Source organism: Danio rerio, chromosome 6, assembly GCF_052040795.2.
Source record: "Danio rerio strain M-AB ecotype USA chromosome 6, GRCz13ab, whole genome shotgun sequence".
Lineage (NCBI taxonomy): Eukaryota > Metazoa > Chordata > Actinopteri > Cypriniformes > Danionidae > Danio > Danio rerio.
The window spans coordinates 48,773,348-48,800,974 of record NC_141026.1 but is presented as its reverse complement, the minus strand read 5'-3'; the positions used below and the strand labels follow the sequence as shown (position 1 = coordinate 48,800,974).

General features: G+C 35.2%; 2 protein-coding genes across 2 annotated transcripts in view; one reads left to right on the top strand and one right to left on the bottom strand.

The window, feature by feature from the left end:
- igfn1.3 (immunoglobulin like and fibronectin type III domain containing 1, tandem duplicate 3) overlaps positions 1 to 27,627 on the top strand; it is a 229,655-nt gene that overhangs the window by 151,057 nt on the left and 50,971 nt on the right. The window lies entirely within an intron of this gene.
- tespa1 (thymocyte expressed, positive selection associated 1) lies at positions 556 to 27,530 on the bottom strand. Its single transcript, XM_087257958.1, has 11 exons — positions 27,359 to 27,530; positions 23,389 to 23,545; positions 19,244 to 19,286; positions 16,702 to 16,739; positions 14,015 to 14,068; positions 9,549 to 9,588; positions 9,337 to 9,432; positions 7,801 to 8,009; positions 6,555 to 7,498; positions 3,367 to 3,451; positions 556 to 2,324 (listed from the first exon to the last, which is right to left on the bottom strand). The coding sequence occupies exons 2-11, from the start codon at positions 23,531 to 23,533 to the stop codon at positions 2,230 to 2,232; spliced, it is 1,749 nt and encodes a 582-aa protein (XP_087114084.1). The 5' UTR covers positions 23,534 to 23,545; positions 27,359 to 27,530; the 3' UTR covers positions 556 to 2,229.

The following is a 27,627-nucleotide window of genomic DNA, read 5'->3' as shown; positions in this document are numbered from 1 at the left end:
AAGCTGTTTTAATGCGTACACCAACCCCACCCCTAACCCTACCCCCAGTGACATCACTCGTAGAAGAAGTGCAAAAAAGGTGGAGCTCAAGCTTAAGCTCCCCCTCTCTGGAGCTCACCTCTCCTCAAATGGCTCTGCAGCGAGCACCACTTGCCAAACTCCACCTTTGGTATGTGGTGGAACAGGAGATTTACATCACGGATGTGCAGCCGACCTATCTGCAGCAACTGCGTGATGCTATCATGTCAATATGGAGAAAAACCTCTGAGGAATATTTCCAGTACCTTGTTGAATCTCTGCTACGAAGAATTAAGGCAGTTCTAAAGGCAAAATGGGATCCAACCATATACTAGTATAGTGTACCTAATAAAGTGGCCGGTGAGTGTAGGTCAATAGTTGACATATAAATGTTTACACTACAACATCATGTTCCCTAATGGTTTAATAAAAGCTTTTAAGACCTATACAAAAAGCCTGAAGTTGAGCAAATAAAGTGAGTGTTTTATGAACAAAAGTTCTGCATTTAGATCCTTAACCATTCTATAAACTCCATAATTCAAATAAATTATTTATTAACATCGTAGAATGACAAATGCAATACATACCGCAGTTCATTTGTAAAGAATAACACCAGAAAGTGCACATAGTGAGAAGCCTATTGCAAACAAAATCAAATCTTGATGTTAATTTTCATCAGACTGTTTTTTCAAACATTAAAAGCAACATGAAAGCAGCATTCATTAGTGTGTTCACACTTGGCCGCTTTGGCTCAACTGAAATTCGGGTGTAAATGCTCTGCTAGTGAAGTTCATCTGAACAAGACTGCAGTCATCCGTAACTTGCCATGTGTTTCTGAAGCATGCTATAGTAATGTGCCTGGCATTCACAATGGCACTTTTAGTACACTCCTGGGTTCATTTAGCTAAAGTGAACCCATCCGATGTCTTCCGTGTACCCGTGAACTAAACCCAAGCCTGGGCTTTTGTGCAGTTCATGCAAACCGGCATGGTTTACTTCACTTGTAAACCCATTCAAACTCGTATCTTCCAGGCAATGGAACCAAGTGTGTAAACATGAAGTGTATTATTTTCTTTTGCTCTAAAGTGCACCGATTAAAAAAAAGTGTGAACACCCTAAATGGCTGATCACACCAAGCACAATAACAGTAAAGACAGAGTTCTATAAATCATACTGAATGTAAAACAACAGCAGAGTTCAGACCACAACTATAACAATAAAGAGATTTAGAAAATTAACTTTCAGAGCTGATAAACAATGAGTTCACACCATTTAGAGCCACAGAGGACATTGTGGAGAAGCTTACTGCTTGATGTTGCACTCTCTGCTCGAAGATTATTCATAGATATTGACTATGCAGAAAACAATTGGTTATATTATGCGAAAAAATGTTCAAAATAAAGGCATTTATTCAAGTCAGGCTGGCAAATTAAAAAGAAAATTATATAAAAATAAAAGTAACTCGGGTCTCCAGGGCTAGTTTCAGCGTCTTTGTGTTCAATCCTTTAAAAAAAGCTGAAAAAAATCACTAGTTGTTTTTATTCTGCAACACTGAATACCACAGCTAACTTCGTTATTAGGTTAATCATTCATTAATTTTCCTTCCGCTTAGGCCCCTATATATCAGGGTTCGCCAAAGCGGAATGAACTATTCCAGCATATGTTTTACACAGAGGATGCCCTTACAGCTGCAACCCAGTACTGGGAAACACCCATACACTCTCACATTCACATGCACTTTTACACTATGGTCAATTTAATTCATCCAGTTCACCTTTAGCGCATGTCTTTGGACTTGTGGGGGAAACCGAAGCACCCGGAGGAAACCCACGCAATCACAACATGCCAACTCCACACAGAAACCCCAACTGGCCCAGCCGGGACTCAAACTAGTAACCTTCTTGCTGTGAGGCAGCTGTGATAACCAGTGCCACCTTATATTAATCATTTTGTACTAGTAGCTCAGATGTACTAGTAGCACATTGCGGACATTTGCTGGTTCCAAGGGGTTGTTAAATTAATATTCATAGCTATCATGCTTGGTGTGAACAGGCTTCAATTCTGTACATGCTTCTGGTCTTATTCAGCAGTTACTATTAAGTTAACACAATCAATTATTTATGGGTGAAACCACTCGAACACCCTTCCATGTTGACCTGAACAGCATTAGTAGACATGCTCTGTGCTTCTTCATTAGTCCAAGTTCTGATGTTACGTTTTCTCCAGGCTGGAGTGGGACTGTTGTGCTTCCTCTTCTACATATCCACTGCTGTCTGATTGGAAACTGTCCCCTCGGAGAGGCAACGCTGAGGAAAAACAATCAACACATGAGAAAACTGCTGAATTTAGCCAGTCAAAACACATTTTGGAGACACTTTAAAATTTTACCATATATGTATAACAGTATATATAAGTCAGAATTATTAGCCTCTCTGTTTTTTTTTTTTACCCCAATTTCTGTTTAACGGAGAGAAGTTTTTTTAATTATATTTAGTTTTAAATATATTAATTATAATAGTTTTATTAGCTCATCTCTAATAACTGATTTATTTTATCTTTGCCATGATGACAGGCCATAATATTTCACTAGATATTTTTCAAGACACTTCTATAGAGCTTAAAGAGACATTTAAAAACTTAACTAGGTTAATTAGGCTAACTAGGCAGGTTAGGGGAATTAGGCAAGTTATTGTATAACGATGGTTTGTTCTGTAAACAGTCGAAAAAATATCAAACTTAAAGGGGCTAATATTTTTTATCTTAAAATGGTTTCAAAAAATTAAAAACTGCTTTTATATGATGTTACCTGTTAATTGTTTGTTGTCTGTTAAATGTTCATGTTAACAAGCACAATTTTGGATTTTAATAATCCATTAGGTAATGTTAAACTATGATAATAAATGCTTTACAAGATTATTCATACTTAATGCTAATAAATACATTAACTATCATTAACTAATGGACCATTATTCTTAAGTGCTACCCACATTTCTAATTCTGTGATCAACAATGATAATGTGTAGATTTCTTTGAGACTTCCTGTTAGGTTATTTCCCTGAAACGTTCTAGTGATAACGCAGACAAGATCAGCTGGACTTGTGTTATACTGCATGCAATGTGTTTTTAACAAGTCGTCTCAACACCTCCCTTTCTCACCACATTAACACATGCTGCTTTCTGTTAATTTGTTAAAGTCATTGTGTGTATTTTTGGTGATAACGCTGCCTGGCTGTTTAACCGCTGTTCAGCTGACTTGTTTTTACTAAACTGATATAGAATTAGTCAAATTAGTGGCTGAAATTTGCCTCCTGAATTCTAACTGTGTCAAAGGCTACTCGTGCTACTTACATTTGTTATGCTGTGGTGAGACGGATAATGTGACAGCAGAGCAGAATTCTGATGAAGTGACTTCCTCTTCTTCTGCACTGTGAACCTGAATGAAAAACCCAAGGCTTAGTGAACACAATTCAAAACTATGGACCTATACATTTTTACACAGTTGGGGGGATAACGCACAGTGGATTTTTTCACCAAAACTCAGTGTGCGAATTATACATTGACGATCGGGGTTAGTTAAAATGTTAGTTTGTGTAATACATGCTTCAGTGAATTAAATGTACAGAATGTGTTTATTTAAGCGACATCTTATTTATTCATGAAATGTATTTAAGTTTTCAGTGTTTTGTGGGATAGGCTGGTGTATTCTGACCTGATTAGCTATTCGGCTTATTTTAAGACAAACTATGCAAACAATGCATCTAATTTGACATTACTTTCAGGCAATATGTAGAAACAAACACCTATTTCATGAGAAGACATGGTTTCTCCATGTCTTCTGAACTCTTACAGTGTCTATAGGTGCTCTAAATCTGCTGGTTTCTGACTGTTGACTTTTTTCTCGCATGGACTGATCCTAATGGTATGAACTGTTGTAGGGGTGGTCAAAATGATGCTTTAATTATCAACACTATTATTTAAAATACAGATCAGAGTTAACTTTTTTCTCAGTTTCAGGGGGATTAAGCCTCAATAAGGAGAGTCAATTCCACCCAAAACCCTATAATTCACACCATGACTAAACAAACTGCCTTGAAGCTAGACATAGGCGTAGCAGACATTGTAATTGTGTGTGTGTGTGTGTGTGTGTGTGGGTGGGTGTGTGGGGTGAGGGGGTCAGCTGAATGAGATCCAAAATGTTATGTTCACTTGATTATTAATCACCTGTTTCTAAATGATTTGTCTTTTAGAGTGAGGGGGACGTATCCCCCACCCTGCAGCTAGGTGCTTATGCTATAAAGCACATAAATAGCACATAAATACATAAAAATGGGTGAGATATACTCTCGTTGACCACATTATTATGTACTCTTTGCGAGTATTGCGTTGGACTCATTGGTCGCCTTCAGATCTACCTTAATTATTTGTGGCAAATATTCAATACTGGAAACATTTCTCAGAAATTCTGACATATCCATGTTGGCATGCTAGCACTGCACAATTAGCAAAGTGTGCTACCAAAAAAAAAAAAACTTTTAACATAAAGCAAGAATTTAAACTCATTAATTTATTACGAAATGTGGTGTACATTTTTAAACTAACTGCCTTAATGCTAGCTGCTAATATTGTCTTTTTAAAAACTTTCTTAATGCTAGGTGCTAATGTTATGCACTTGCTAAGGTGTGCTTTGTCATTTTTAAAACATAGCTTAGTCACAGAAGCCAATTCAAGAATTTAAAGTAATTTATTTTTTGGGGAATATTGTGTATGTTTTTTAAAACTAACTGCCTTAATGCTAAGTGCTAATGTTATGCACTTGCTAAGTTGTGCGTTGCCATTTTTAACACATAGCATGGTCAAATGATCAAATCCAAGAATTAAAACTCATTTATTTATTAGGAAATATGTTGTATTTTTTAAACTAACTGCCAAAATGCTTTGCAGCTAGAAGGGCATTCACTGCGTAAAACATATGTTGGATATGTTGGCGGTTCATTTCACTCTGGCGACCCCAGATTAATAAAGGGACTAAGCCAAAAAGAAAATGAATGAATGAACGAATGCCATAATGCTAGGGGCTAATGCTATGCAATTGCTAAGGTGTCCTTTGCCATTTTTAAAACATAGTTATGTCAAATAATTCAACCTAAGAATTTAAAGTCATTTATACACTTAGCACATAGATACAGAAATGGGTGAGATATACTTGCTGACCACATTATTATGTACTCTTAGCTTTAGACTCACTTTTGCCTTCAGTTCTATCCAAATTATTTGTGGTAAATATTTAACAAGGTACTGGAAACATTTTTCAGAGATTCTGACATATCCATATAGGCACGATAGCAATGCACAATTAGCAAAGTGTGCTAATAATAGTTTAAGACCACCAGAAGCCTAATAAACAGCAGGACGGATTTGTGATTTTGTGTTGTTTACACCAAATACTGGCTTTCCATTTACAATCTTTCAATTTTAGTGAGTGAATTTTAGCCTCAGTTTACTGTTTTTAGCTGCCAGGAATATCACTGTGTTCTTCTGATACTGTAGCTCATCTGCTTCAAGGTTAAATGTGCTGTGAGTTCCGAGATTCTCTTCTGCAGACTTTGGTTGTAACAAGTGGTTATTTAAATGACTGTTTCCTTTCTATCAGCTCAGTCGGAACATTCTCAATTGGCCTATAGCATTTCCACCAACAAAGCTACCATACTGTATATTGGATATTTTCTATTTTGCTGACTATTCTCTGTAAACTACAGAGATGGCTGTATTTGAAAACCCATGCAAATCCGTTTCCAAAATTCTTAACATAATTCCATCCAGGACTATCAACCATGCCACATTAAAATCACTTTAGTCACCTTTTTTTTCTCATTCTGATGCTCAATTTGAAATTCAATATAGATTTGTCCTTGAATACGTGCCTAAATGTACTGAGTTGATGTCATTTGATTGGCTGATTACACATTTAAATTAGCCCGTGTTTATAATAAAGTGGCTGCAAAATGGAAACCGGAAGCTTAAAAGGGCAGTCTACTTTCTGTGTTTTACAGGAGGGTTAGTAAAGGTTTACAAGATACTTATTTTAGGTTGAATTGTTTCTTTATGGCACTAATCTCAAACTCAATTCCCGAAGGGCAACAGCTCTGTACAGTTTAGCTTTAACCTCCTCCAACTCACACCTGCTTAATAATCTCTAGTAGTCATGAACACCTTGATTAGTTGGATTAGCTTTGCTCGATTTGGGCTGGAGCAAAACTGTGCAGAGCTGCGGCCCTCCAGGAATCCAGTTTGAGACCTATGCTTTATGGTTTGGGTGTTTGTTCATTTATCTGCCCTAAAGTAAAAGAAACAGTATTGATAACAATCTTAATACATGGAAATGAGCTGCATTCATAATAAACATCTAAGCAGAGGTGGAACACAGAGAGGAAGTTTGGAGGAGTTATTCTTTAGTAATGACGGCTAATGGGAGAATCTGTGTGGACAAGCATTTGCTCTTATGTAAAAAAAAAAAAAAAAGATAAGAGATAACAAACCTCTTCCAGCTCAAAGGAGTTGCCTTGTTTGTTTAGGTTTGGTGGTTTTACTGGAGTTAAATAGCTGTTGATGTTGGATGAACACTGCTCCTGTGTATTGAGGAAGGTGGTGTCATCCTCCCATCCAGTGATTGTGATCTGACATAATGACTTGGGTACGTTCATAGCATTTGATTGTCTTACAGAGGGTGTATTTGTTGCCTGGTGTGAGTCTTTGGCATCCACATTATTTGTGTACATGCAGCGATAAGGTGCCTGTTTCACATATTCAACAACCTGAGGGCAAATGATATCATGGGTGATGATAGGAACTGGTTCCACATTAACTCTAGATCTGTTCATGTGAACAGAATCAACATTACAACCTTTGGACTTCTTGTCCATGTCCGTTTTTGGCTCCAGGCATGGTGTACACTCTTCTAATCTGTGTCTGTGCTTGTGTACATTTTCACTTGTCATCCCAGATAGTGACTCACAAGGTATAGGCTCGGAGTAATCAGTCCTTTCAGTGTTTTCTTCACAAGTCCTATCGTTAAGTTCTGTCCTGCTGTCTATAAACCAGTCTAGGTTTTGGTCCAAATAATCTACTTCCATTTGAAGGCATAAATCTTGTTCGGTGTCATCATTATTATTTTCTGCACTCTTCTCCACAACACCTGAGAGACTACTTTTACGCTTTCGGGGTGAGTTGTTTGGAGGCGTAGAGTCCGAACCACGAGATCCTGTGTACAAGCACATCTTGGAGATAGTGTCTTTTAGTCTTTCAACAGGGGAGCGTGGTTCACTGCGGACACTGTTTCGAGACCTTGACCTCTCCACAATTGGGGAGGTGAAGGTTAACTGGGGCGGTGCGAGCTTTTGGAGTGGTGTTCGGGACACATGGGAGTACAACGAGTAGAAGGCGTTCGCCATTGCCGTCAATGCTTCTACTTGTCGGAAACGACCTGCATGAGAACCAGAGATGAAGGTGAGCAAATGTGCAAAAAAATCCATCTAAAGATGTAGAAGAAGACTGTATTCTGTAATTTTGGTCACACTTTATATTAAGTTCCCTTAATTAAAGTATGTACTTACACTGAAATTACACCTAAACCCACAGTTAAATCTACCCATACCACCAAACCTGCCCCTAACCCAATCCGTATCTCACCAGAAGTGTTCTTCAATACATGAAGTACATTGTATTTATTCTTTGATGCAGGTACATAGTAGTTAAAGGCCACTTAGTGCGAGGGTAATTTCTTACTTGCTAATGAAAGACAGGGGTCTTCCTGGCGTATTCTTGAGAGCTGGGATTCGAGGAACAAGCGGAAGTTAATGCCTCGGAGCTGGGACGGAAAGTTGAAAAAGCGGACTGGGATGCGGGCGGTCACTTGTGGTTCCTCGCAACCAAAACCCAACTGGAAAAGGGTTTCCTCTGCATCTTCTGCACGCATCTGAAGGACCTCAGACAAACTGATGGGTTTTTGAGATGTCATGAAAGACAAAAGCAAAGTTAAAGTGAATAAGAGACTTCAGGTTTAGGTGCGCAAAATTTATGACCACTAAATCATTCACAAAGCCCTACATATTTTTTGAGTTCCTATTATACACATTTAATGAGTATTTTGCATGATTTTATAACATTTTTAGACACCAACAGGAGTAAAGTACACCACCTGACAAAAGTCTTGTCGCCTATTCAAGTTTTAGGAAAAACAAAAAACAACTTGACTTCCAGTTGATCATTTGGTATCAAAATGGCTTATATGAAAGACCAAGAGTTCTAAATTACGCTTATTTTGCCAAAATTAAATAAGTGCTTAAACAAAAGTCTTGTCACTTAACAGATATAATGTACAGTATAGAATATAAAGTCATGGTGCAGTGGAAAAAGAATTATGTATGACTCCCATAAGCTGGGACAACTGCATTCATACATCTCTGCAATGACTCAGATAACTTATTAATAAAGTCTGGAATGGCAAAGGAAGCATTTATGCTGGACTCCCAGAGTTCATCAAGATTTTTTTGGATTCATCTTCAATGCCTCCTCCTCATCTTACCCCAGACATGCTCAATAATGTTCATTTCAGGTGACTGGGCTGGCCAATCCTGGAGCACCTTGACCTTCTTTGCTTTTAGGAATTTCAATTTGGAGGCTGAATAAAGAGGAGCGCTATCCTGCTGAAAAAATTGCCCTCTTCTGTGGTTTGTAATGTAATGGGCAGCACAAAAGCCTTGATACCTCAAGCTGTTGATGTTGCCATCCACTCTGCAGATCTCTCGCACAGCCCCATACTGAATGTAACTCTAAACCATGATTTTCATTAACCAAACTAGACTGATTTCAGTGAGAATCTTGGGTCCATGCAGGCTCCAATCAGTCTTCTGCAGTTTTTGTGATGATTGGGGTGCAGTTCAACAGATTATTCATAGGAAAAATCTACCCTCTGCCACTTTCAAATTTGTTGCTCTTACAATGGATCGACGACCAGACTTTTGTCAGGTAGTGTGTGTCAATCCAAAAATTCTTGCCAATTTTAAAAATGAACAGTGCTGAAAACTGTAAAAAGATCAGCGTTTTGTTTTTACTAACACAGGAAGCCACATATTCCATGTAACAGGTTATTAGCACTATGTCATCTTATGGTCATGCTAATTATAATTTGACTTCCTTAGAAGCACAAATAAATCTTGCACGAGAAAGCAAAGTGTTCATTGTTTTCCGGTATGGGAGAATATTCATTCAACAGGACAGCAGAATCCATTATTAGTTAGTCTACCTCACCCATGCCCTTACCTGGAAGCGGTCCTGGCAGTAGTGGTTGAGAAAGCGCTGGAAGCAACACTTTGACCCATGCTGTACAATGGCAGGTTAAGCCTCTGTTGAGGTGTGCTGTTCATACACAAACAGTTCATTAAATACAACAATTGAAAAGATTTAGAAGCAAAATGGAGTAATTCTGAGCCAGAGAGAAGTTAATGGTACAACAAATTCAATGTATTTCTTACCTAAATTGTTGCGCACTTGATGAGGCATATAATCCAGTGGCTGTGAAATAAATGTTAGAAGATATGAGAAGAGTAAAAACACTGATGCGTATTAACTTTAAGAGTAACAGAGAGGGAGTGTGTCAAAAATGTCAAACAAAATCCTGAAAATTGAGACAAAATACAATTTAATCTTTAATAAATAACATTTTAACATACAGTTGAGGCAGAAGATTACATACACTGTATAAAAAGGCACATGACCATTCAAAAAAAAAAAAAAAAAGTCAGATGTTAATGTGACAAAACTTTTTCTCTATTAGGCAAGTTAGGATTATCAAATTTGTTATGGTTAATGTCAGAATAATGAAAGATAATTTTTGATAAATTGTTATAACTTTTCTTGAAAGTCAAGTTTACATACAATAAGATTATTATGCCTCTGAAAAAGCTCAGATGATGATGTCAAGGTTTTGGAAGTTTCTGATTGGCTAATTGACAACATTTGAGTTACTGAGGCACAACTGTAGAATAGTATTTAAGGAAAACTTCAAACACACGGCTTCCTTGTGTGAAAATTAACAAGCCAGAATCAACAAAAAAGCCAGATTACAGTTTGCTAAATTACACTGGGAAAAATGCTAATGTTTGGGGACATGTCCTGTGGTTTGATGGAACATAGATTGAATTGTTTGGCCATAAAGACCAGTGTTACATTTAGAGGACAAAGGGGAAAGCTGAACACCATCCCAACTGTGAAGTATGAGGGCGCCAGCATCATGTTGTGGGGCTGTTTTGCTGCAGGAGGGACTGGTCCTCTTCACAGCATAGATGGCATCATGAAGAAAGAACATTATGTAGAAATACTGAAGCAACATTTCAAGACATCAGCCAGGAAATTAAAACTTGGCCACAAATGGGTCTTCCAAACAGACCATGACCCTAAGCATACTGCCAAATTAGTTAAAACGTGCTTTAAGGACAACAGAGCTAATGTTTAGAGTGGCCATCACAAAACCCTGATCTCAATTCTATAGAAAATTTGTGGGCAGAGTTAAAAAAGCTTGTGCAAGCAAGACAGCCTACAAATCTGACTCAGTTAAACTAATTCTGTCAGGAGGAATGAGCCAAAATTCCTTTAAACTATTGTGAGAAGCTTGTGGAAGGATATCAAAACATGTGACCAAAGTTATACAGTTTAGAAGCAAAGCTAAAAAATAGCAAGGAAATGTGTGTAAACTTTTGACTGTCTAGAAATTAATAACAAATTCAAAAAAAAAAAAATAATAATAATAATTTTAAAAAATCTCATTATTCTGGCATTTAGCAAATGCAAATCATTAGGTAATCCTAGCGGACCTAAAATAGTAAATGTTTAGTATGATTTACCATCAGACATAAAAAAATGGTTATGTTCCTTTTTTAGAGTGTATGTAAACTTCTGGTTTCAACTGTAAATTCAGATAAAATCTCTGTTTTTGCTGTATTTTTTAGCAAATAAAAAACTACAGTGAGCATAATGGACTAGAAGGATACAAACACACACACACACACACACATATATATATATATATATATATATATATATACATATATACAGTATACAGACCCTAAACTTTAAAACTGAAGTGCGGCTATAAATAATGCATACTTTTTATTGTATGTGCTTCTGTAGGACACATTTAGTAATGTAACTATGTGCATCTGCCCTTGTGCTTGTGTTTCTGGAAATGTAAACATGTTGTATTTGAATTGATTATTATTATCTTAAACATAAATGCAGTGCTGCCTCATACAGTATATTACTACAATCATCAGAGCCATTATAAGATTATTGCCAAAATTGAAGATGTCACTTGAAAAAAACTTGAAAGGAGGCACAAAATTTTATTTTATTAGCACCTAGACACAATTATCTGCAGACATGGACTAAAATACCAGGGGGGTTGTTAACAAAGTAAAGTTCATTATTAGATTTTGTCAAATGTAAAACTATTAGTCATTGAGCCAGCACTTTTAGAATCTATAATAAGCAGTGTTTGTTAAAGGTGATGTCTATGTTCTTTCATGTCAACACACTAGACAGACTTCACCGCTGTTTTAGTTTATTGGCTTAAAAGATGTAATCAACAGCTAAAATGCTAGCAACACAATAAAACATGCTAGTAACATCAGGTGCACCAGCAGGATTTTATTCTAAGGTACGCACATCGTCACCTATATACAATTATAAGCTTTTTTCTGACATTTTTGTCAAAGTTGATTTATTGACATGTTATTATTGAATGACAACTTATTTACATTATAAGCTGTTTTTTGTGAGTTGTTTACATTTTAAAACTTTTTATTAAAAAAGACAAATGTTACACGCAAATTGTTTGCTATGGAATGCAAAAACTTTGAAGCGCAATATCTCATGATCATTCAGAATGCAGATAGAACCTTATAATTCCAAGGTAACGACATATCCAGCACCACCCCATACATTCTTATTTCAATTTTAAACAACGCATATGCTTGCTGTGAAAGGCTACATTATTTAAGGTAATTCGTTACAACATTGATAGGATCAAACTTATGTTTCCTTTTTAATATTAAGATATTTTCTTTGAAATCTAAATGTATATTTTCCTAGCAGGGCTGCTTATACACTCCCTCACATGAACTTGTCATGAGTGAGACGGAGAAAATGAAAGCCCATCAGCACCGAGGAAAAATCAGATGCTCAAGAACTAATCTTTAAAATTATGATATATTAAACATTTTGTAAATATATGACAGAGGTTTGTGATACAACAATTACAGTAAAGCATTAGTTAAATCCTCTGCACTGAACGAAACAAGTGGATAGGTTCAAACCATATTTTTGAAAAAAAAAAAAAGTTTTCTATCATTTGTATCCTAATTTTAATCTATTTTATCTAGTAGATACGTGCTTTAAAACAAGTCCCCTATATGCTTCAGTGCCAAAACCAGAAGTGGTTTATTAAATAATGTAATAACCTAGCCCAAATAAAATTAAAGTGAAATATTCACAGTTTCAGAGAAGCCTATATTAAACTGTTTTCACTAGTAATGACAAAAACCATTCATTGCGGTCAATTAAAATTTAACTCATTTAATCAAGTAATTTGAATAAGCAGGACAGGCATTTACGAAGTATTCGCAGCAGCACTGAAGTGTTTCTATATTACCCCGGAAGAACAAATTCAGTTGAAATGGGGAGAGAACTCAGAAACTCATTGTGAGAATGGAGATGTCTGCATATTTGTGCCAGTCTGTCAGATAAAACTGTTTGAAACACCTTGAATGGTAGCAGTTCCATACGAGGCGGCTGGGCAGCTGGATCTGAATAGCCCAATGAAAAAGACACAGGCTGGGCCTGGAGTTCCCCCAGCTAATGAGACTGCATTCTCCACCCCGTGCGGGGAGCAATATTACTCATTTTGAACCTTGTTTTAAACAATAGCTGAATTGTAATTTTTAGTGTGCCAGCAAAACTAAAGCCAATAGATTTCTTTACCTATCTTTCACCAAGCAAGAACATACACACTTTAAAACACACAGCTTTATTTATTCTCATTCTTTCTTGCTTTGTCAATATATCGTAGCGTAAACCCTGCTAAAAAAATTCAGCTTAAACCAGCCTAGGCTGGTTGGCTGGTTTTAGCTGGTCAACCAGGCTGGTTTTAGAGGGGTTTTGGCCACTTTCAGGCTGGTTTCCAGCCATTTCCAGCCTGGCCTTAGCTGGTCAGGCTGGAAAATGACCAGCTAAATCCAGCTAAAACCAGCTTGACCAGCCTGGTTTAAGCTGGACATAGCTGGTTTTGGCTGGGCTCCCAGCCTGCCAGGCTGGTCAAGCTGGTTATAGCTGGTCATCTCCCAGCCTAACCAGCTAAGACCAGGCTGGAAATGGCTGGAAACCAGCCTGAAAGTGGCCAAAACCCCTCTAAAACCAGCCTGGTTGACCAGCTAAAACCAGCCTAGGCTGGTTTAAGCTGGATTTTTCAGCAGGGAACTGTTCAATAATCAATTTAAATGATGGTAGGTACACAGTGCGTACAGCTGTATGGCTGCAGGTGCCACTAAGTAACAAGGTAGCAATGTGTTAGTAATGCTAACAACATGCGTTTAGGCTAAAGCATGTTAGCTACATGCCAAAATAGAAACATTGTAATGAACCTGTCAGCAATATTCTAAAACAAGCTAACAACATGCTACTCACATGCTAACAATGTGCAGAAACAAAGCTACCAACGTTAACATATGGTGTAGTGACCATCTCAAACAGAATATCAAAGTAAACAGCTTACATCAAAAATACAGTCTGCTTGATATACAACACAACTACTATTTCAAGTAATTTCAGCTACTTTTTCAAACTGAACCCTTTCTGTCAGTCGAAATCAAAATGTCTTCTGGCTAACATTTTAGCAAGCTACAGTAATTATAGCAGTTACAATTGCTATTGTGTAGCAACTACTCACCTTCTGCTCCCAGAATCAGATCATCCTCAAAGCTGACGCCTGTCCTCAAAGAGCCTGTAGACACATTTCCCAATGTTATCAAGATTTAGATAATTAGCAAAGATGTGCTCCATTATACTCAATAAACACTCACTGGTAAGTCTGCACAGAATATGAACAGTACAGAGACATTTTAAAAATATATTTAAAAAATTTAACTTAACAAGAGGTTTTATGACCTAACAGCCGTTTTTTTAGTTATAATTCATCATTTTTATTTTATTTTGTTTTATTAGGTTTATCTTAGGTCAGACAGAAAAAAAAACTGTAGATAAAATCTCTCTCTCTCTCTCTCTCTCTCTCTCTCTCTCTCTCTCTCTCTCTCTCTCTCTCTCTCTCTCTCTCTCTCTATATATATATATATATATATATATATATATATATATATATATATATATATATAGATATATAGATATAGATATATAGATAGATACAAATAATAAGGAAGGGGGGCAACATGATTGTGCAGTGAGTAGCACTGGGTAGCAGTGGGTCAGTTGGCATTTCTGTGTGGAGTTTGCATGTTCTCCCGTGTTCGCGTGGGTTTCCTCCAGGTGCTCCAGTTTCCCCCACAAGTCCAAAGACATGCGGTATAGATGAATTGGGTAAGCTAAATTGTCCATAGTGTATGAGTGTAAATGAGAGTGTATGGGTGTTTCCCAGCGATAGGCTACAGCTGGAAGGACATCCGCTGCGTAAAACATATGCTGGATAAGTTGGCGGTTCATTCCACTGTGGCGACCCCTGATTAATAAAGGAACTAAGCCAAAATGAAAAAGAATGAATGAATGAATGAATGAATGAATGAATGAGGGTTACCTTAGGTCAGACAGAAAATAACACTGTAAATAAAATATATATGATATTTATAAACTGTAAAAAAAAATTAAGCCAGTACAACAACAATTAAAAAAAAATAATTCTCATTTCCTTTTGCTTTTTCTTGTTCTCTCAACTTTAGAAAACATCAGCTGCACTGACTTAAAATTATTTTTTTATCAGTAATACAAAAAATAAATATATAGTTGAGTTAACATAAGATTATTAGTTTTCTGGAGAGGTGAACTACTAAACTTTAAGTTTTGTGTAACAAAACTTTTTAAGTTGTGCCAATTTAACATTTTTGTCTGCAGAACTGGAATGCTTAAAGTTGAGTGAAAAAAAAAACAATCCTTATCTCCTTTCGCATTTTCTTGTGTACTCAACTTTTGAAAACATCCGTTGTACTGAGCTATAATATCTGAAGCTGAGTGAACAAAAATCTATTTTTGAAATTGGTACTAAGACATTATACATTATCAGAACAACCCCACCAATTACAAATGAATAATAATTTTAAACTACATTAGCATTATTGCAATAGTATTTTGCTGTTGTTAATAATAATGACACTATAGTTATTATTGGTGTTACTATTATTTTTGTCCATGCTGTTAGGGTTATAAATACAGCAACCTTTATTTTTTCCTTAGTGAGGAAATCAGAGATTCTTTTAAGCAAACTTGCAAAGTTTTGCTCACAAAACTCTTTCTAACTTAATGCAAAACATTTAGATTTAGGTTAATGCTAAATGTAGTTGTACAGACATTTTTACAGATTTTTGCCAAACCATAAAAAAAAAGTAATTTCAATTTTCTTCAAGTTGGATTTTTTACAGCACACGTATACATTTATAAAACATGACATAAAAATCACACACAGATTCACCAAACAAGGAATTATCAGGAAAACATAATTATACACTAAATAAGTATATGAATAATAATAAAGTATGACATATGCACAAAAAAATATATATATACGTAAGATAACATGAAAATAATAATAACCAAAAACACTTGGATAAAAAATTATAAATAAATGTAATAATAATAATAATAATAATAGTAATAATAATAATAATAATTATTATTATTATTATTATTATAATACAAAAAAAAAGCCTCCAGAGTTTTTGAAACTGTTCTGGCTTGTGTTGTATTGCAAACCAAATCTTTTCCATCCTAAGAGCGTGTAAAAAACCCAAAAACCCATTGCTTATAAGAAGGTGGAACTGCTGACTTCCAAGTAAAGTAGGCAGTAAAGTTGCTCAATCATCATTCATTCATTCACTTTCCTTCAGCTTAGTCCCTTTATTCATCAGGGGTTCCCACAGAAGAATGAATCGCCAACCATTCCAGCATATTTTTCACACAGCGGATGCCCTTCTAAAAGCAACCCAGTACTGGGAAACATCCATACACATTCATTCACACACAAACACTACGGCCAATTTCGTTTATTCAATTCACCTAGACCACATGTCTTTAGACTGTGGGGGAAACCGGAGCACCCAGAGAAAACCCATGCCAACATGGGAAGAACATGCAAACTTCATACAGAAACACGAACTTATCCAGCGACATTCTTGCTGTGAGGCGACAGTGCTAACCACTGAGCCACCATGCCGGCCCTCTTAAATCATTATGTTTAATAGTATTTACTACAGTATATTACATTTTATTCTAAAATCATCATGTAAAATGTGAAAAAGTGCACTGATTCTGTGTAGGCCTAATCATTGCATGTATAAAAACAGCATATTAAAAAAAAACTCTCTAAAGAAAGTTTTAATCATAATCGAAACTCTTATCTTGCCCTCAACCTACCTGCTAGGTGAATGCTTTTGGCAGGGCTGGCTTCACTCCTACAGATAAGATGGAGAAGAGAAAAAAAAAATGAAACAAACAAAATCACTTTTATCGAGTCTGAATCAGCAAAGGTGTGTGGGCGGGCTGCGGCATGCTGTATAATACTGCGCCGAAAATAGAAACTCACATAGGACATCTTTCAATTCTGGTGGTAGAGCATACTAGTAGTACATACTGTCCATTTAACTAATGTCAGGATGATAGAATATTGAATATTTTGCTGCTTGTCACAGAGATATTACTCACTGTGTTGATTCTGTTCTGTCACATCTGACAACTGCTGCTGTTAATGTGATTTACTTCAGTATTCTCTTCAGACGAGACTATTGATAATATAGGACGCCTCGAGCCCCTTAGTGCTTTTATAAAACAGTGACCACACAATACATAGAAACATTATTTGCATATTAAATGCAAATATACAGTTGAAGTCAAAATTATTTTTAACTTTTTTATTTTTACCCAAATGATGTTTAACAAAGCAAGAAATCTTTCACAGTATTTCCTTTAATGTTTCTGGAGAAATTCTTATTTGTTTTATTTTGGCTAGCATAAAAGCAGTTATGATTTTTTTTTTTTTTATGTCAAAATTATCAGCCCCCTTAAGCAATATTTTTTTTGATTGTCTACAGAACAAACCATTGCTATGCTCTGACTTGCCTAATTACCCTAACCTGCCTAACTAACCTAGTTAAGCACTTCAACCACTGTGTGGTGTTCGTAATTTGGTTACTCAACCAGTTTTCATGGGTCTGGTGGACCCGCTAGAGTTTTGCTTTTCCAAATTAACACTATCAAACAATTTTATGTTAAATTACTCAACAAATGTTTACTTAATCCCAATTACAAGCCATATGCACAAACATGGTTAATTTTTCCCCTTTACCTTAGTTAGATCATATTGATGAATAATGTGCCTCTCTGTTTTTTTTTTTATATTATTTTATTAATGTTATGAAAAAAAAAACAACACAGATTTGTTTTTTCTTATTATTACTTTTATTGACATTGTGTATCTGGAAATGTCCACTACTCACATCCATGGTTTAAGAGAGGACATCATCAAACTTTGGGCACAAACCTTGAACAAACTTAAAGGTTAACAAGTTTAAATCAATGATGAGACATCAAAAAGCAGAAACTTCTGGTTTCAGGCCCCATTTGAATTAATTTTTAATTTTTATATTTTTATTATTGTTATTTGTTTTTAATTATATAACGTTTTTCATTTATTTTCCATCTTTATTAATTTGATATTTTTTTTTCCTTTTTATAGTAATTAAGGTTCACTGTTTGGGCTTCTATTAACTTTTCTTCATTGTCGTAGACATTTCAGCATGGTTTTGAATACCTATTTCTATTTGTGTATTACCATTCTTCTAATTATTTACTTTTAACTGGCTTAATTTTACCCTTACTTAACTCTAAATACAGACTTGGCTTATTGCTTTTTTTGTTTGGAAATTGGTTTTGTGTATGCATTTAAGTGTTTATGTGTATGTGTATTTGTATGTATGTATTTGTATGTATGCACTATTATTAATACTATTATTAACAACCTGTATATTGGTTATTACAAGTATATCTATGCACTTTGCTATATGATGATTGTCTACGGCATGTATTTCTGTGTTCAAAAAATACAAAAGAAAAATTTGACAGAAAAAAACCTAAAATTACTAAATAATTTACATTATGAATACATTTTTGACAGTTCACGAATTTTAAAATGCTTTTAAGAGCGTACACATAGGGATACACAGATCTGTTTGATGAAGTGGTGCTTTCAAAATCATGCTTTAATAACTAAAGTCAATAGAAATAATGCTAAATGTGCATTTGAGTCTAAAATGTTATTCCCTAACAAAACATAAATAATGTCTAGTCGCTTTATATTTGATGATAGTCAATGTACATTTGATAAACATATTTTTTAGTTAGTTTTTTTCATCCCATAAAATAACAATGGCCCTATTAATACTTATTTACTCCTAAATCTAGCAATACTAATACACATTAGCAGCAAATGTGGGAACACTATGTAGTTATAAATAAATAGTGCTGTATAAGGCCACCTTATCTAAAATGTAGCCGAATGTTTTGATCCTTATTCTTTGAAATTGTTTTCAAAACTCTTTCTAAAGCTTTTCATGCACCTGAAGAAACTTGCAAAGCCACAACAGTGAGAAACAATAACAATAATCTCAACTTATTCTGCCATTTCCTGATACAGAAAAGGAAAATGTGAAAACAAAATCTTCCTCTGTAGTCTATAAATGGAGCAAAACAATGTAGATCAAATAATTCACACAACAAGCATTCAGGTGAAGGTGTTTTGCGAAAACAAGGTCCTTCACCTTCAAAGATTGCTAATGTTATTTTTAACCTGCGTGACCTTAAAAAGAAAGCATATTGCGGTTTTCCACTCATTTGTTGTTATTGTATTACAACTGACACACAATGACTTTTATAGAAAGCGTTTAGACCCACAAACACTCACCCACAACCTTGGAGCCAGCTTTCAATCTTTCCTGCAGAGCATCCTGTGGAAACAAAATAAAGACGCACATAGTGATCTGAGTCGTCTGTTTGAGAATGGGTATGTGTGAGAGAAAGAGAGAGAGAGATAAAGAGGTGTAAATGAGCTTTCTGTTTTGGAAATAGCGTTTATCTGGTGGTGACCGTGTACTGTTCATGGTTTGTCTTTTATCTGTCACAGTAGCAGTTATAATACAGAGGGGCTAATTACTATTTTTCTCCATTGGTTTGACTCTTGTCTTGAAACAGAAATTACATTCTCAAAATTCTAAGATCATTTGGCAAAACAGTGTTACAGTTTAGCCCAACACTATAGCTCACTTGCAAAAGCTTATACCTTTGCCAAAACAGTTCACTCATGTGTCAAAACTAAATTTTCTTCTCATTTAAACAGTCAGTGCCCCCAAAATGCTTCGTCCCTTTAGTATTGTGCAAGCCAAAATGTTTATATGTTTCATTATGGCAATGGACCACTAAAATATCCCTCATGTGCACTTTACAGTTTTAGCCCAGTCCTTCATTGACAATGGTTACTGTACTGTTTTGTCTAGCTAACAGAATACAATTGTGTATAAAACTGAAAAAAAGAAATAGGATTTTAGGGTAAGAGTAGCCTCCTAGGTTTGACGTCACACATTGCACTCATACTGCCAAGGAAATGATAACTCCTTTATTATTGTAATGATCAGCCACACACAAACTAACTTCCATATATCAGAGAAAAAAGAATAAATAGCTGTAATAAATGGTAATCAAATGTTCCAAGGATTCACCTACTGTAAGGTATTCTTGAATAGTTTTGACAATTGAACAGACTATTGTGCATTGGGGGGGGGGGTGGGGGGGGGGGGGTTTGTCATGCGCGTACTGAATGGTGTGAATAACGGCGTTCTGATCAGCGGTGTTGTCGCGCGACTACTGAAGGGCGGTAGGGGGGGAAGGGGGGTGTCGCGGGGGGCACTTTTGATCATTTTGGAAGGGCACTTTCTATCCAAGACTAAAAAGGGCATGTGCACTGCACAGGTTGAGCCCTATGTGTGCACGTGCCTGATGTTATGCCATATACAATGAAATGACGCTGACACATTTTTGAGAGAACAACCATTAGACTGAGAATTAACAATCAGTTTAGATCAACAAGATCTATTTACTTGGAAATTGTGCTAAATGTATCTGTACTTAATCATTTGCAAATATGTACTTAGACATTTGCAATTTGATGAAATTAATGAGAAAATAAATTCTTTTGTAAACAATTGCCAAGTGGTTTAGAGTTTTGTCCATGTTGTTTTGAAAATGTAATTTCTGTTTCAAGAAATGAGCCAAACCAATGGAGAAAAACTGTAAGAAATAGCCTAAAGTAGCAGCAATGTAATTTTATTAACCTTCACACTCTGTCTTAAAAGGTATCTAGGCAAAGCAGTAGGTCAAGTCAAACCCTGTTAGATATAGCTTAGATCTAGAACTATAGAAGAGAACTATCGAGAACTATAGAAGGATAAATAGAGAATGGACAAACAAACAATAGAACAAACAAGCAGACGATAGAACAAATGAATGATAGAATAAACAAATGATAGATAGAACGTATGATAGAACGAACAATAGAATCAATGAACGATAGATAAAACCATGTAGGATGTAGGTTAGATAGAACGATAGATTGATAGGTTGAACGAAAGAGAACAAAGGAACAAACAACAGAACAAACAAACGATAGAACTAACGAACAATAAAATGAACAAATGATAGCACAAATGAAAGACAGATAGATCCTTGTAAGGTTTAGATTAGATAGAACAATGTAATTATTGATGATACAAACAACAGAATGGACAAACAAACGATTGAATGAACAAACAACAGAATGAATGAATAATAGACGGCACCCAGTAGGATGTAAATTAGATAGAACTATAGAATGATAAGTTGAACAAATGACAGAATAAAGGAACAAACAATAGGACAAACAAAATATATAATTAACGAATAATAAAATAAACAAATGATAGAACAAATGAAAGATAGATAGAATCCTGTAAGATTAGATAGAACAAATAATAGAACAAACAAACAAACAAACAAACGATAGAATGAATAAAAGATAAAACAAACATGGACGATGGATAAAACAAACAATAGAATGAATGAGCAATATATAAAACCCTGTAGGATGTAGGATAGAACGATAGAATGACAGTATGAACGAATAACAGAATGAAGAAACAGACATTAGAACAAATAAACGATAGAATGAATGAACAATAAAATGAACAAATGATAGAACAAATGAAAGATCGATAGAACGAACAACAGATGGAACCCTGTAGGATGTAGATTAGATGAAATGATAGATAGAACAAACAATAGAACGAACAACCAAATGATAGAATGAACGAACGATAGAACAAACAAGAAATAGATTGAATTGATGAACAATAGATAGAACTGTGTAGGATGTAGATTACATTGAACAATAGAATGATTTATAGAACAAATGACCGACCAAAAAAAATAGATATAGATAGCTAGATAGACAGACAGAAAGCCATTTGACTATCTTGTTCATAAACAACAGTGTTAGGACTCATCATCTTGATGACACCGACACTTTCAATGACATCAATACTTGCTTTTGAGGAATAAGCTGTCCATTTTGAACAAGTGACACGCTTTTGCAGGTTATCAACTAGGTGTTGGAGTTTGCACTAATTGTTTTCAGAAATGCATTAACTGTTGTCCAAATTTAAATAGTGTTGTGAGAACTGCACCAAAGCCACTGAGAAAAACTGTATTTACAAAAAACATAAACGTCCTTTGAGTATAGCTGTGCACAACTGTAAACAATATTGCAGTACATATTGGAATTGAACCTACAACATACAAAGGTAAAATCATAAATGAATTTAAATCATTCATGAAATTGTTAAATTTAGAAGACATTTTTTCAGGAAAAAAAATATTTAAAGATGTTTATAAAAATTGACATTTGACAACTAGTGTAACATTTTTGTATGTAATGACTCAAGTAATGAAATCAGGACTATTAGTTTTATATCCCTACTGAAAAAAACAGGCTGAGAGATGACCAGGCAAAACCAGCTATGTCCAGCTTAAAACAGGCTGGTCAAGCTGGTTTTAGCTGGATTTAGCTGGTCAGTTTCCAGCCTGACCAGCTAAGACCAGGCTGGAAATGGCTGAAAACCAGCCTGGAAATGGCCAAAACCCCTCTAAAACCAGCCTGGTCGATCAGCTAAAACCAGCCAACCAGCCTAGGCTGGTTTAAGCTGGATTTTTCTGCAGGGATGGAATGACTATTCAGCATTTACCAGTTTAGTTCATTCTGACTGGCATGACATAAGCAAATGATAATGTTATAAAACAGCAGAGAGCTGTATGAAAGCAATTGATGTACGTCCAAAAGCAATAGCAATCTGTTGGAAGGAATAAGAAACTGCTGCAATGATCTGCACAAATGACAAACTGTTTTGAGAAATGCATTAACTGTTGTGCAAATGTAAATAGTGCTGTGAGAAATGCACCAAAGTGACTGAGAAAAACTGTCACACATTGCTAGCATGGTTAGTATAATATACCATGTTGTTGATAGATAGACAGACAGACAGACAGACAGACAGACAGACAGACAGACAGACAGACAGACAGACAGACAGACAGACAGACAGACAGACAGACAGACAGACAGACAGACAGACAGACAGACAGACAGATAGATAGATAGATAGATAGATAGATAGATAGATAGATAGATAGATAGATAGATAGATAGATAGATAGATAGATAGATAGATAGATAGATAGATAGATAGATGGATGGATAGATAAATAAATAGTCTTGTGTATAATGTCAGCTTCAAATCAACAAATACATCAATATAATTCTAAAAAATTATTAATACCAAGAGTCTTTTTAATTTAAATAAGTCTTTAAAAGTCGCTATGAACTCTAACCTTTAACAGCAATGCCTAAATGAACTGCGCTATGTAACTTAGTACACTTGCTTAGGAGGAAATGAGATATGCGGGTTGTTTCCATATTATTGCCCTATTGACACAGCTGAATGTTAAACATTAACTGATGCTCACCATCCACAAAGACGTCATCTTGAAGAGAGAAGTGAGGCTGATCGTCTGCTGTTGGGCTGCGGTGTTCTCCATCTCTGACGGTAAACTTGCGGCGGCTGCTGAGCGCCCACGCCTGCCGTCTCTCAATCTTAGAAGGACTCTCCATCTCTGTGATCTCCTATCATGAGAAAGCACTCTTTATAGATTAAACCAAAACTACAGACTAACTGAAAAACACTTCCATGAGTAAAAAAGAAAGGGCATGACAGACTACATTTTAATTAGAAACAACTGGGCTATTTCTGCACACAGCCAGGCAGTCTTTTCCATTATAAAAATGCAACGTTTAAGGTATGATTTCTTTAAAAATCAGTGATCTTTACTGACGGATAAATATACAATATATAGTGGGTCTCAGACCAGACAAAAAGCACTGCATTAAGTTACATTTCCCCTGCCATGTCTTTAAAATATGACAACTTATTTTACTCCAGTATTTTCAATGGAGTTTCTGTGCTCGCCTGCTGATCCTGACGGCGCTAGCTGTTACAGGTTTTACGCTTGAACAACTAAATGAATGCTTTAGTCTATTTAACTGAATGTATTGTAATTACATTACAACATTGATGCTGTAAAATTAACCTCTGAAATGGAAAGTAGTCACATTAAGCTTTCACCTGAAGTTTATCATTGGCTGAAAAACACTAGCTGTGCATATACTGTAGTCGCAAATGCAAAGTGTGGCAAATAAGGCATTACACATTTTGCATAAACCCAAAGGTAAACAAATTTGTATTGTTTTTTTCACAGTTTCCTGGTTTAAAAGCAGCTGTTGTTATTGTTTATAATACATTAGTGCTTATTTGAAGAGCTTTAATCTTCTGATTCATACCAATATTGTCAATAAAAGAAGTACAAAAGCCAAAAGTGATAGTTTACTTTCAGGTCTGAACATATTTTTTATATAGTGACAAAATGTAGCGCCTCATACATGGAATTGCTTAGGGCACCTAAATCTCTAAGTCTGCCCCTGCATATCGCAATATTAATCGCAGCAAAATAAAACATCGCAATGTCAGATTTTTCCAATTGTTACGTTCCTTCCCCTTTTTGGTCTAGGGTTGAGGAAGGAAAATAACAAAGAAAATTACAATTTAGAATTTGAGAAATAGAAGACTAAATTAATGAATTGTGTATAAATTAAATAAACAAATATTGAGGGAACACATCAATCCTGCCTCAGAAATGTGAAACAACCACAAGCGTAAACGTTAAATATTTTATTATTTGGTTCTCAATCAATAAACAATAAATGAAGCATAAATCTTCAGGAGAAGGATTAACCAAAACAACAAACAAAACAGGTCTAGCTCAGGAGGAGTACTAAACAACCTAATTTCAGGTAAAAGAAAAGAAATGAAACAACAAAGGCTTTCCTCAACTCCCTTACTATGAATAAACACAGTCAAACAAGTACAAAAATAAAAATGGCACCCTCTCCCTACAGCTTCAATTTGTAAATCAAAAAGTCAGACAAAGAAACAATACAATTACCTTTTACATACCACACATATCATGCAGCCCTAGTTTGGAAGTTCAATATTAATACACTGATAACTTCATAAGGGTGCAGTTGTTCAAATAACACATTATTTTTATTCTATCATACGAAGAAATTGTAAGTTTTTTCAAGCGCATTGCTTTTAAATCTCTATGGACAGAAAGATGCATGAATGAACCAAATATGAAACTATGCTAGCCTCTTTTTTTTTCAATTTCCTGGTTTAAAAACAGCAGTTGTTAATGTTTATAATACCTTAGTGCTTATTTGATTAGCTATAATCTTCTGATTTATAGCAGTATTGTCAAAAAAAGAATTACAAAAGCCATAAGTGATAGTTTACTTTCAGATCTGAACATATTTTTTATATAGTGACCAGAAACTTTTAATATAGTCACAACATGAGGCTGGTGGCCAGTGTCTTCATTCATGCAAGTAATTTAAGTGGTCGACTGTATTTGAAAACTATATTACTTTTAATTTTAACGTGAAATAAATAGATCAATCCATTTATATACAATTTATTTTTTTACAAATACTTAACAATAAAGGTTGAACAATGAACTACATGCTTCACATGAAATCATGAGATAAAGATGACCCATTTCTGAATACCTTTTTAAAAAGTGGAATTACAATAGACTTTTCTTTACAGACCTCTTCTTCATGAAAGATAAAAGTCAAGTTATGTCAAAAGAGGGATTTCTATTCTAAAATAAGAGTTTTGGTAAACAGTAATCCCAAAGACAAAACTACATTCATTATATATTTAATAATATTTATATGATATTTTCTTTTTAATGTATTTTACATCATATAACGGATTGTTGTTAATAATTTTTTTGTATTTTGATTGGTATAAAAATCAGATTTTGATCTCAAAATAAAGTATCTTCTGTCTGTACATGGTTGTGGGGACGAGTTTTGTAGTGTTTGGAATAGGGCTGCACAGTATATTGTTTTATCATCGATATCGTAATGTGTGCATTCACAATAGTCACATCACAGCATCTGCAATGTGAAGTTGGGATTATTGTTGTTCAGCAATAAAGAATGTACAGTGTTTACATTTTACATTACATTTGATTATTATAGGGACAGGACAAAATAGTGATAAGCACGAGATGGCGCTTTTCGCAATGGCAGATTGAACATGTCTCAATGCTGCAATTCTAAGAAACGTGTGCTGTTAATAAAAGCATTTTACCCTCTTTATTTACAAATATTATGATATATTGTGGATGTTTTTTTTATGATTTATCACTGATATCGTGATCTATCTTCGAGGACAAAATATCATATCACTTTTATCTTTGCTCTGTCTTTTTTATCTATTCTTGCAATTTCTTTAATTCACTCCTCTACAAGATTATTCCAATCAAAGTTAACGATTTCATTTCAAATAGAGCTATTCAAGTCATCTACTGAAATTGTATTTATATCGACAGGGGCGGACTTAACTAATTGGTGAATTAAGCAACCGCTTAAGGCCCAAGGGAATTAGGGGGGCCCAACCAATGCCAAAAAGTCTATATTAAACATATGATTTTATTTTTTTATATTTGTTCTATTATATGTTGTAATATCTAACTATGATTAAAATAAAGATAAATAGTATTGTGTATTTTCAATAATATTTATCAGTGTATTTTTCAGTGTATTTTCTTTATTCTAAATATAAAGAAAATACACTGCAAAAATATTTTGCTTACTTAGATTTTTTTGTCTCGTCTCTAGTGCAAATATCTAAAAAATCTTAAACCAAGAAGCATTTTCTAGACAAGTAAAAAATATTGTATTGTTTTAAGAAATAATGTCAAAATTACAGTGAGTTTTTCCTTAAAAGAAGCCAAATGATCTTGTTTTTCCTTCTTGCATAAGATATTTTGCTTAGCCAATTGGCAGATTATTTAGCTAGTTTTAATGAAAAACTCACTTAATTTTGGGCTATTACTTATTTTAAAAAGACTATAAGTTTTGCTTGTCTAAAAAATGCGTCTTGATTTAGGACTTTAGATATATAAACTGGAAGCAATACAAAAAAATCTAAGAAAAACTTTTTTTTGCAGTGTACACCCCTGCTCTTATAAAACATACCAAATTGCTTTTTAAAAGCTTTCCATGTTCCATCAGTGAAGACTTCTTTAAGACTAAACCCCAAATCCAAGTGACAGAGCCTCAAACCCTGCTGTATACTCTCTAATTTACATGATAGCACAGAGCTTGCGTTATCAAGGAAATCACGCGCACGCATCATTTACACAATCGACAAAAGCTACAACACATCCACCATACTGTACCACTTTCCCTTAAAAACGCCGTACACTATTTGCAGATACGAGTAGTTAAAAACGACGGACACAGAAACAACACGGAAGTTTAAAACCATTCAAGAACCTCTTCTGATGAACCAATTGGCATCAAACATACCTTAAAAGTGCCTCGAACCGTCCATTCTCCCGGCAACGGCGTAATTCACCGCTCCTGCGTCCAGCATCCCCCTCACAGGATTACATCTTAAAGAAGATCCACCGCATAACTAAAAATAATACCTGCGAGATGGAGAGCCATGGTCGATTGTTGAACCGCCGACGCAAACTTTGGTGACGCGCTGTAACTGACGGAAGCGGTAGGAGGAAGATGCGCTGCTGTGAAGAGCAGAATGACAACTTGTTGTGGCCACACACACACGCACACAC

Bases quoted from the DNA above. Each gene is read 5' to 3' on its own strand.
- tespa1 (XM_087257958.1), bottom strand. From the start codon at position 23,533: ATGGAGAGTCCTTCTAAGATTGAGAGACGGCAGGCGTGGGCGCTCAGC. The intron at 9,433-9,548 runs GTAAGAAATACA...GTGTATGAACAG, and splicing joins TCAAGTGCGCAACAATTTAG to CACACCTCAACAGAGGCTTA. The intron at 7,499-7,800 runs GTAAGAAATTAC...GTTCTCATGCAG, and splicing joins CCCCTGTCTTTCATTAGCAA to GTCGTTTCCGACAAGTAGAA.